The sequence below is a fragment of the Electrophorus electricus genome, chromosome 7, assembly GCF_013358815.1.
Source record: "Electrophorus electricus isolate fEleEle1 chromosome 7, fEleEle1.pri, whole genome shotgun sequence".
Lineage (NCBI taxonomy): Eukaryota > Metazoa > Chordata > Actinopteri > Gymnotiformes > Gymnotidae > Electrophorus > Electrophorus electricus.
This window is the reverse complement of record NC_049541.1, coordinates 17,848,035-17,860,187: the sequence shown is the minus strand read 5'-3', so window position 1 is coordinate 17,860,187 and position 12,153 is coordinate 17,848,035. Positions and strand designations below refer to the sequence as shown.

Genomic DNA, 12,153 nt, shown 5'->3' with positions numbered 1-12,153 from the left:
AGAATCAGCTGCCTTTATTGTTCCTTCTTCTAGATGCTGCTCCTGGTATTCCAAACATGATCCTAACACCCTAAATCCTCCTCCCCCCCCCCCCCCTCTCCTTTAACAGACAGTGTGAGGCTGGTGAATGGTGGTAGTCGCTGTGCCGGCAGAGTGGAGGTTCTTCATGAAGGACAGTGGGGAACAGTGTGTAGTGATGGCTGGGATATGAGAGATGCTGCAGTGGTGTGTAGAGAGCTGGGCTGTGGGGAGGCTGAAGCTGCAGTACATAATGCTCACTTTGGACCAGGATCAGGACCAGTACTGAAGGGGTATGCAAACTGTGGGGGATCAGAGTCTACACTGAATGAATGTTTCATTGGTCATAATAATTACTACTGTGGGTCTCATGCTGGAGATGCTGGAGTCATCTGTTCAGGTAGGCTGCAGCTGATCTTAATATTCACTCCCCCATCACAAAAGGTGGTACACATGCACTTGTATGTCTTTTAAACCTTTTGTCATACCAAGTAATTACTCTGAGAAAACCATGAATGTCCAACACATCAACTATATTGTTTACATTGTTTTATGTAGTCATGATACACACAAATAGAACTTTACTGTTTGTGTTTATTTTAAATCTGTAATGTTTAGCAGATCTATTAAATACAAAACTCAGTAAATTGGTGTGTCCACTTGTAGTTATGAAGAAATCCAATTCAAGTACTTTGTGTATATATAGAAGGGTTTTATTATTCCTTTTTAATGTTCCTGTGGTTTATCATTATAATACATAGATTTCAATCCCAGTCTTAACTAATGACCTGCACCAGGTCTCTGGGAGAGTAGATTTACCTTATAGGGAATGACTGGACATTGTCTCACAAATTCTCATGTTTTGATGGAGTGTTTCTGTCTGTGTGTGCTTACTTGTACAAATGGTCCTCACTGGTGCTTTGAGATAGTAAAGGTGTTTCAGGACTTTAAGAGGTGTTTGAAGACTTTTGGCCAGCAGGTTTGCCCCTCCCAGGTTCCGTGTTCCGTGTTTTCCCTGTCTTGTGTGTTTTAGTTACATTCCATAGTTTCGTTTTTTCCTCCCGTCGTTTGATTTTCCACACCTGTCCCTCGTTTCTAATATTAAGTTCAGGTATTTAAACTGTCTGGATCCCAGTGTTTTGCTGTTCATTTGAATGTTTGTGTTTATGTGATTGTGAATGTGTTTGGTTATTTTGATGTTTTTGCAAAGCCTGTAAGTTTGTAATCTAACCTTCGTTTTTCTTAGCCCTGAGTTTCCCCTAGTCTGTTATAGCCTGCTTCCCGTTTGCCTCCGTGTGTTTGTTTTGTTAATCATGTATCCCCGTACTCTCTGTTTCGGCTCTTTGACCCTGGACTGCCTTAATGACTCTGATTTTAGATTTACCCATAATAAATCTTGCTCCTCTCCGCATGTGTCCACCTCCATATCGCTCAACATTACAAAGTTACAGATGTTGTTTGTTGAGAGCTGGACTGTACATTTATTATGAACATCAATTTATTACAAATTCTATCATCGCCAGAAAGAATTTAGAAGGTGTATCACTGTTTTGTTTTGTGATTAGTGTAATTATTATTAAAACAATTTCAGTGCACATGTCAGATCACCAAATTTATCATTATTCTTGTTTGACTGTGTGAATCTCACACTATTTAGACAATGCTAACACATCAGTTACAAACATATACGTTGGAGTAATATCGTCTACCAGGTGTCTGAGAGAGTAGATTTACCTTGTAGGAAACCTTTAATGGAGTCTCTCATATTCTTGTGTCTTTGATGTATTGTTTTTCAATGTGCTTGTGTTCACGTGTGCTCTGTTCACAATGTTTAATACAAATTTGCAGCTCACAGGAAATCCAGACTTACTGACGGTCCTCACCTGTGCTCTGGGAGAGTGGAGTTACTTCATAATGGGACCTGGACCACAGTGTGTGATGCTAACTTTGACCAGCAGGATGCAGAGGTTGTGTGTAGAGAACTGGACTGTGGGCTTCCTGGGGAGGTGCTGGGAGCAGCTGCTTTTGGCAGAGGGGAGGGCCCGGTGTGGACAGAGGAGCTTCAGTGCAGAGGCAACGAATCTGATATTTACTCCTGTCCAATAACGTCTTCACCCAAACTTTGTTCCCATGATAATGACGTGGGACTAATATGTTCAGGTTATATGTCAATATTTATCTCTTTCTTACTATTTACATACCATGTATGTACATTTGCATGCATGTATAATGACAATAAATATGAACTGAATGCTGTTGCACTAAGATGTCAATTATGTGTTCAGGTTACACAGCGGCACATCTGGTTAATGGCTGGGACTCCTGTTCTGGTCGAGTGGAGCTCCAGTACCTCAGTGACTGGGGCTCAGTTTGTGGTGATGGTTGGGATATGAGAGCTGCCAGTGTCCTCTGTGGACAGCTGAAGTGTGGGAGTGCTGTGGCTGTGTTGGGGGCAGACTGGTTTGGGGAGGGGAGTGACCACATCTGGGCTGATGTGTTTCACTGTCATGGGAACGAGACACACCTGTCAGAATGTCCCATCTCATCATGGAGTCGAACAGCATGTTCTCATAAACAGGATGCTGGAGTCATCTGCAATGGTGAGCTCTTCCACTCATGTACACCACATTACTGAAGTTTTAAAACATTAAATATATTTTTGCATGCTAAAATAAAAACCTTTTTAATTTTCAGATTTAATTATATTCCCATTCAGGTTCCTCTCAGGCCTTTCATGAGGGGCGAGTGCGGTTGTCTGGAGGGAGGGAGTGTGAGGGGCAGGTTGAGGTTTACTTCATCCAGGACTGGAGGAGAGTTCTCCTGGACTCCCGGAGTGTGTCTGAGGCCTCAGTGATCTGCAGACAGCTGGGTTGTGGTTCTGTGTTGAACTTCTCCAGCTCCTCTCCATCCAGCCCTGAACAACACAGCCACATGTGTATGACGGGTTTCAATTGTTCTGGGAGTGAAGCTCATCTGGGGAACTGCAGCAGTGCAAACCTCCTCAACCTCTCCTGCAGCTCCAGGGAACAGCTGTCAATCACCTGCTCTGGTATGTGTTACATTAACCTAAAACATGGGTACCTAATACGCTCTAAAATGTATCCTTGTTGTGTCAGGATTTATGACATTTATCACTTAGTATCAAAAATAAGAACCTGGAATCATTATTTTGGTAAAACAATTCCATGTCTCTCTTTCTGTGTGTGCGTGCGTGTGTGTGTGTGTGTGTGTGTGTGTGTGTGTGTGTGTGTGTGTGTGTGTGTGTGTGTGTGTGTTTAGGTGTGTTTAACTCAGGCCACAGCTCCATCAGACTGGTTGGTTCTGGGGGAGATTGTGCAGGAAGACTGGAGGTTTTCCTCAACGGCTCTTGGGGGACAGTGTGTGATGACTCATGGGACATTAAGGATGCCCAGGTGGTGTGCAGGCAGCTGCAGTGTGGAGTGGCCCTCAGTGCCCACGTACCAGCCTGGTTTGGTCCTGGAACTGGCCCCAAATGGCTGAATGAGGTGCAGTGTGAAGGGAACGAGACTTCCATGTGGAACTGCAGGTATCAACTCTGTGGACAAGATGAGTGTGGACATCAAGAGGATGTAGGAGTGGTGTGTTCAGGTAAAGTTTGCTGACTGCTGCTGTTCTCAATCAGTCTGATGTGGCTGATTGTCTTTCAAAGTTCTGTATATAGTGATCATTAAAAAATAGGCTTGTCACAATCATGAATTTTTCTTATCTTCATTCATTTTTGTACAAAATATGACAATTATTTAATTGTTTTGTTCCAGTAAAATAAGCACAGTAACACTGTAACAAGAAAAAGAAGAAAATCATAGTATATTTGTACATACAAATACCCTTAAATTTGTAAATGGCTTTACAGAATTATGCTATGTTGTTATTGTATAAATATTACATTGTGTTATTACCTTGTGTAACTACATTGCTGTGGTTATAAGTGGCTAGCCTTAAAATGTATGCATTACCATTATCTTTTACTTGGCTGACTTGCTTTTAAATACTCGACACTGTCTCTGACTTTTAGCTGCTCAAGTGTTTGGAAATATGCTGGGTCACTATGGGAAATGTAGTACCTGTAGTTAATTTATGTGGTGTTAATGCTTTGGTGCATGGAAACATTTTACTGAGTCACTTGCTATATCATTTCTAGTGATGCCCCTGTTAAATAACAATTTTGAGGGAACAGTATTATTACCATTATTGAATGAATAATTGCTAAGGGAAAATGCAGCGACTGGGTACTCTCAGTTTTTTGTCCTACTGTGTGTTTTGTCTGCCTGTTTGGACACTCGAGGCATTATTCCTCTTTGGGAGAACTGAACATTTGGAAATTGGTAGATGATGCCAACTTTATACACCTGATAAACTGAATTTTATCCCAGTGAAGTTATCCCACTGTTACGAACTCCTGGAACCACACTCATCCCCGCACTGCCATGCCTACCTCTTCTCACCGACATCTCTGATCTGGTTTGCCAGAGTAGTAATTACACACCTGATAACTATTCTCCTCATTACTCCCCTTATTTAAGCTCCCCTCCCTCACATTCTCTTTGTGAAGTATTGCCATTCCCATGTTGCATACCGAGCCTTCCATATACGTGTTTGTCTTCCTGGTTTCCGTATCCTGCCTGTGTTTCAGACCTCGTCTCCTCCATGACCCCTGGTTGCCTGTTGACTCAGCCCCACGTTTTTGACTTCAGACCAACCTGACTACGAGTACCCACCTGACTCCTCTAACCTGCCCCGTTTCTTCAATAAAACCTCTAGCAACAGGATCCTCTCCTTTGTGTTTGTGCATTCATAACACCCACAGTGGTGGAGGAGGAGGCCGAGGAGGGATTGGACGTAAAGGAGAGACAAAAGAGGAGAACTGCTAAACTACATGCTAAAGCACATAGACCAGCTTTAAAAATGTCAATTTCCCAACCAGACGCAATTATATACTGGACCAAATCTACACTAACATCCCGGGGGCTTACAAAGCTGCAGCATCCGCGCAGCTCAGCATGTCTGAACACATTGTGCTAGAATGAACCGCTACTTACAAACCTCTTATCTGTAGAGGCCTTAAAATTATTAAAGACTACAAATGCAGTTACCAGCAGATCCACCATGATCGAGCACTACTTGACTCCCTGAACCAGCATTAAATGATCATTTCTGGGTATTTTCAACCTCTCACTGTATCTGGTTGTAGGGGGGAATTGTCCCACAGATGATGCCATAGTGCTCCACACAGCCCTGTCTCACCTAGAACCTCCTAACATATGGTGGTGAGAATAGGGGGACTATGCATCATCTCTGCTCATCCTAAATACAGGTGCACTGCAGGAATGTGTGCTTAGCCTGATCCTCTTCTTCCTTTTCACATGACTGCACCCCCATCCATGCTTCCAACACCATTGTGAAGTTCACAGATGACATCACAGTAATAGGTCTCATAAAGAATAATGATGAGACTCACTACAGAGAGATCTCTCACATTGCCAGATGGTCCTCAAGCAACAATCTGGTTCTGAACACTACCAAGACCAAAGAGTTCATTGTGTTTTACAGAACAACCAGAAGAACAGGGCATGCTCCATTATTCATGGAAGTGGAACATGTGGACAACATAAAAGTACCTAGAACTCCACATTACAGCCAGCCTTACCTTGGCATTGAACATCTCCCACCTGGAAAACAACGCCCAGTAAAAGCTCTTTCTCCTGAGGTGGTTCAAGAATGCTGGTGAGAGTAGCCTAGAGGATGGCAGGATGCCCACATTCCAACCTGAACTCAGGATCATGGGATTGCGGGATACCCGCTCCCCGACCTGAACTCAGTGTATGCTGCCCACCTCCAGAAGATAGCCTGCGGCACCAAGACCACAGATTGTTTGTCCACCTGCCTTCAGGATCAAGATTTCCAAGAATAAAAACCAGTGGACTAAGGAACAGCTTTTTCCCCAGAGCTGTGAATTCCATCACCCCATCTGTACACACTCACCTCAGTCTCTAGACACTTGACACACTTCAGTTGCAACCTTGTGCATGCACCTATTTTACACATTACTGTACTTTGTATTTACCACTGCAACATATTGCTGTGTGCTTCTGTAATTGATTATGTGTTTGTGCTCTTGCATATCTTTTTAAGGTTTAATGTTTTCTTGGTCATGTTGAGGGTACAGCACAGAATTTTGTTGTAATATATGCAATGAAAATAGTGTTCATTCATTCATTTAATAGTTTTCATCTTTCTCTCACCTCACCAGAATTCAAAGAAATGAGACTCAGTGAGGGTTGTAAAGGGAATCTGGAAGTGTTCTACAATGGAACCTGGGGGAATGTGTGTGTGAATGGGATGAGTGAAGAAACACTAAGTGTGGTCTGTCGAGAGCTGAACTGTGGAAGAACAGGCAGTGAATCCACATCCAGAGCAAGAGTGGAATCATCTCCTAACTGGCTGGATCAGGTGAAATGTAGGAAACATGACACCACTCTGTGGCACTGCCCATCTGAACCCTGGGGTAATAACAGCTGTGAAAATCACAATGAGGTGGCTCAAATTACTTGTTCAGGTAGGCAGATTCTCTCCAGTTTGTACTGGTTTTATGTACTTTTATTGTACTGATGAGTAAACTTTATAGAGTTGTTTCTTGTCTATTACTTTGACAATAATCAATGCCATACAAAATGAAATATAACTGTTTAATATTGCTACCAACCTACTGTACTGGCAAGGTAAGATGCCAAAGAACTTTTGTAATTTGCTCTGGATTGTCTGCTAAATGCCATAAATGTAAATATAAATAGCTACAGAACTGGATGCTCTTGGAAGTTCAATCTGTGTCTTGCTCTACACGCAGGAGAGAGAAATGATCGTGTGCAGCAAAGTCATGTGAAATGCTCCTCCTCTTCCTCCCAGAGCCAGTGCTCCAGTAAGGACTCTCACACAAAGAAGGTCCACATTTGACTCAGGAGAGCATTAATTACAAATGCTACAAGTGTCAGTCCTCTCCTCACCATGATCAATAAGTCTGTGAATCTGACATGTTCAAATTACAGAAAAATCCATAATTTACTATATTACTGTTCTGTTATGATTTCTGTAGCTAAAGTTGTCAGTGCAGCTTTGGCTCCTAATGTTTTGTGTTTGTGTGTGTTTCTGTGTGTGTGTGTGAGGTAGATCACCTGCCTCTCAGGCTGAGGGGAGCAGAGAGAAGCTGCTCTGGGAGGCTGGAGGTTTACCATAACGCTGTGTGGGGCTCCATCTGTGATGATCAGTGGGACATCAGGGATGCTGAGGTGGTCTGCAGACAGCTGGGCTGTGGGAAGGCACTGAGGGCTGATGGGAGTGCTGCCTTTGGTGCTGGTGAAGGGGTGATCTGGCTGAACAGGGTGAAGTGCAGAGGGGATGAGATTCACCTGTGGGACTGCAGTTATTCACTGAAGAACCACACTGACTGCTCCCACAAAGAGAATGCTGGAGTCACCTGTGCAGGTCAGAGGATTTTGCTTGATTCTGAGGTTTCTGTGCAAAAATATTTTCTCCCATTGATAATAATTTGCAAAAGTTTATTTTCATTGTCATTTTGGGTAATGAGAGTTAAATCAGTTAGTGCTTAATTTCTGTCCAACTTCTTAGAGAACATGAACATGTATTTTGAATGTCTGGGTGTTCTGCTTTTATATTGACAGACCCTTATGTGTCTCCTACTGCTGCACCCAGAACAACCACAAGCACCTCCACCTTTATAGGTTCGCTCTGTCTCTTGGTCATTTTCATAATTGACCATGGAAACATTATTGCTTGTTCTTCAGAGTTGTTGGTGTGTATTTTTCTTTCCAGATGTTCAGAAGACATCCAGTCCTCTACAAACTACATCAGCAGCTGTTTCCTCCACCACCCCTACAGTGGTCCTGCTGGTACTGGGAGTGCTGCTCTTCCTGGCCTTAGTGCTTCTCTCTGGGCTGGTTTACCAGAACAGAGTGCTCAGGAGAGGTGGGACACATTCACACATCATCGACAGTCCAGTTTCCGGACATTCTCTGAACATCATTAGTCCTTGAGTCTGTCTGTCTTCTGTTACATTGAAGTGACACCATGTTTCTGTCTGTCTCCACCCAGTGATCTCTAAGAGGAGGCGTAAGACTCTGCCTGAGGCAGTCTATGAGGAAATCAACCACAGATACATCAATAAAAGAACCCGTGTCTCCACTCGAAGGGGTGGGTGATGTTTGTGAAGTCTGCAAACTGAGATTTACTGAATTATATTTATATTAGAATTGAGAGGTTTCTTCCAAATAATCGAATAACCAAACACATCTGAATGCAAGGCCAGTGATCAAAACAATATTTAATTTCCAAAATTCTTTGTAATTTTGTTGTGCAGCACAAATAAGAAAATTATATAATGTAATGGCATGGGCCCCTCCTCTTCAAGTCCTCCTCAAGTACATATGTGTGTGTGTGTGTGTGTGTGTGTGTGTGTGTGTGTGTGTGTGTGTGTGTGCGTGTGTGTGTGTGTGTGCGCATGTGTGTGTGTGTGTGTGTGTGTGTCCTTGTGTGTGTGTGTGTTTGTTTGTGTGTGTCTTCATCACCATGCGCCGACCTCATTAATCGGTTATGTCACTATCTATCATTGTCTGTCATTATCTTTCTTGATAGTGTGCGTATTTAAGGTCCTGTTATAAGTATGTCTTTTGTCGGTGTTTGACCCCTTGCTTGATCCCTTGTTTAACCTCTTGTTTAACCATTTGTGTGTCCTGTTATCACTTAGTTTTCTTTGTGTTTGGGTTTTGTTTTATTTGCTGTGTGCGTTAAATGTCTGTGTTCGTCACAACAACGGCTCACCTCGGCATCCTGCCTCTGCCTCCAAACGTTACATATAAAACAATGAGAGAGAGAGAGAGAGAGAGAGAGAGAGAGAGAGAGAGAGAGAGAGAGATAGAGATAGAGAGAGAGCGTGTGTGTGTATGTGTGTGCATGACAGAGAGAGCTTGTGTGTAATGGTGTAAAATGGTAATAATAGCGTTTGGACATGAGAGAGAGAGATGAAGCGAGATAAAATGAGTGAGAGAGAGACAGAGAGAGAGAGAGAGAGAGAGAGAGAGACAGAGAGAGACAGAGAGAGAGATATAGTTTGATTTTCCAGATGCTTTGGAATTTTTCTCAGGTGTACAAATAGTAATAAAATAATGTAAAATAATAGGAGCCAGTGGGTGAAAAGAGCGTTGAATGTGAATTAGAGTAAATGTGTCTTTGGCTGCATGTGAAGAGTGTGGTAATTCTGCTGATAATCATCTATTAGGCAGGGGAAGCTCAACTATATTATTCCTGTACACCTTTAGTTTAGGTACAGGATGAGAAAACCAAAGAGCAGCAGGTGTGTACATGCTTGTGTGTTTGTGTATGTGTGTAAGAGAGAATGTCTGTGCCTGCAGCTAGTTTTGTGTGAGAGACATAAGAAAAGAGAAGAGAGAGAGAGAGAGTGTGTGTGTGTGTGTTTGTTTTTCCAAATGCTTCCTAATTTTTCTGAGCTGCACAAATAATAAGAAAATAATTTAAAATAATGAGAGACTGTCAGTAAAGTGAGTGGTGAATGTGTATTAGAGTAAATGTGTCTGTGACGGCATGTGAGGAGTGTGGTAATTCTGCTGATAATCATCTATTAGGCAGGGGAAGCTCAACTATATTATTCCTGTACACCTTTAGTTTAGGTACAGGATGAGAAAACCACAGAGCAGCAAGTGTGTGTAGAGAGAGAAAGAGAGAGAGATATTGAGTGTAAGTGAATGAAAGAGGGGTGTTTGTGTAGCCTCTATACACTCTATACATCTCTGTACACCCTGGAAAGCAGTGTCCCCAAATTTTTATTATGCAGGTAAGTTTGGCTGTGTGTGTGTGTGTGTGTGTGTGTGTGTGTATATGTGTATATGTGTCTTCTGGTATGGGGTCTTAGGCTGCCCTCTACTGGCTGCAGTGTTATTATTTCCATCTTCCTGTAACCAGCCCAGTTGATTATGATCACATGAGTCAGTTTGTGGTTGATTTGGTGTTCTGTACCTGTCACATGACTGTTCTGCTCTCCTCTAACAGGAAGTGTCCTTTCTGAATCCCAGCATTCAGGATATGAGGATGTGGATCAGGCGTTTGTCTCAGGTAACGGCCACTGCATGTTTTTGTCAAATTGGATCCCATTTAGAAATATTATAATGATGGATAAGCAATAAAATAATTTATTATTAAAACTCACCTAGCTGAACCTTATTTATAATATTCTGTGATGAATGGTTACAGAAAATGTAAAATTTTACCTAGCATGAAATATTTATTTGTTCTTTTAGATTTCCACTTTGTCTCATATGAGTCTATCTGGTAGTGTGTGTTCCTCTTTGTTAGATAAATGAGAGCTTTTCTGTCTCAGAGTCTGATTTACTGCACTGGTTAAACATTTTATTCATCTGTAGATCAGAAGATGTTTTGCAGAAGTTCTTCCCCCATATTTTAACCAGAGTCACATGCAGTAGTTTACAAAAGACCTATCACAGAATGACTGTTTGTACATCATTCTCATTACAGCAGTCTGTTTTAAGTTATGTAAAAAACAAAGTAAGTTATCATCTTTTTCCAGAAAAGTCTGTGACTGTGGACCGGCCTGAGTATTATGATGATGTCACCACCACCGGTGACCTAATAAGTGAGTTCCTTTATTAACTGATCATGTGATTCTACTTCCTTAAACCAAACTATGCAAAGATGACTGGACTGTTTTAAAGACGGTCTGCTTTTATTGAACTTAGGTGACATAGAAAGAGAGGACATACCAGAGAACTACGATGATGTCATCACTGCTGGACCCAGCCCTGATATTGTAGCAGGTGTGGTTCTGTATTGGGGATTGTCTGTCAGACAGAACAAACATTCTTACTACAAACCCATAATTGTTCATTTGTTTGGTGTGAATACAAGTATGAATTTGTATGGGGAGCACTTTTATATTCAGTCATCATTACAAACATCTGAGATCACAAATAAAATAAAAATTAATAAATAACCAAAAAAATAAATCAATAAAAAAGAAAAGAGAATCATTAAATGATCTGTAAATGAATGATGCCTGTGCTACTTTTATGGAGCTTTTCTTTGCTTTAAGAGCTGCCAGCTCAGTAACATCTGTGTGTCGGTACATCTGTGTTTTGGTGTAGAGGACGTATCTGAGAATTATGATGATGTCATTACTGATGATCAGAACGCTGCTGTTGTGACAGGTATAACTAGTAATGTTACAACATTGTAGCCTCATACATAAAAGCAGTTAATGAAATAAATGCTAATGTACTGGTATTTTCCTCTATATCTCCTCTATAACAGAGGAGATGACAGAGAACTCTGATGATGTTATTACCACTGGACCAAACCCAAACATTACTGCAAGTAAGATTTTAATACAAGGTCATTTATGTCAAATGGAAGCACTGAATCAGAACAATAGGTTGTAATGTAACACATATTTTATTGCTATCAGTATCATATGTCTTCTCCTGTTGGTATAGTGGCCACACCAGAAGACTGTAATGATGCTGGAACAAATCCAAATGTTACAAAAAGTAAGTATTTTTTTTCAAATGTAGAAACTGTAATGCTGTAAATATATATTTATATTATATTATATATATATATATATATATATATATATATATATATATATATATATATATATATATATATATATATTCGTTATATTTTAACATCATAATTGATCTTTGCATGTTGGTGTAGTGGACACACCAGAGAACAGTGATGACATCATCACTGCTGGACAGGACGTAGGAGGTGTAAATGGTGAGTGGCTTCCCTTGTTGTGTCCTCCACTACATTCTACCTGTATGGTGGAGTTGGTGTGTCAAATCAAGAACACAGGCAGCACAGTGAAAACATGGTCACATTAGTGATGACATGACATGGAAATGTAATAATGTTGATGCATGACAGAGGGCTCCTATTTATATATCAACTACAGTCTCCCTTCACTTATATAACAAGTGCACCCATATTTATACAAGTGGAGACGAATGAGACAGTACTGGAGTTCAGTGCCATCTACATCTGTCTAATCCTGTCCTACAAATGCTG

General features: G+C 41.3%; 1 protein-coding gene across 1 annotated transcript; it reads left to right on the top strand.

The window, feature by feature from the left end:
• The first annotated feature begins 207 nt into the window (after positions 1–207).
• On the top strand, positions 208–11,519 carry LOC118241716 (antigen WC1.1-like). The gene is made up of 16 exons (XM_035528183.1): positions 208–422; positions 1,874–2,178; positions 2,304–2,618; positions 2,735–3,067; positions 3,298–3,627; positions 6,290–6,595; positions 6,884–6,955; positions 7,204–7,518; positions 7,716–7,775; positions 7,867–8,019; positions 8,146–8,244; positions 10,117–10,179; positions 10,652–10,717; positions 10,821–10,898; positions 11,226–11,288; positions 11,392–11,519. The coding sequence occupies exons 1-16, from the start codon at positions 208–210 to the stop codon at positions 11,517–11,519; spliced, it is 2,901 nt and encodes a 966-aa protein (XP_035384076.1).
• The last annotated feature ends 634 nt before the right edge of the window (positions 11,520–12,153 follow it).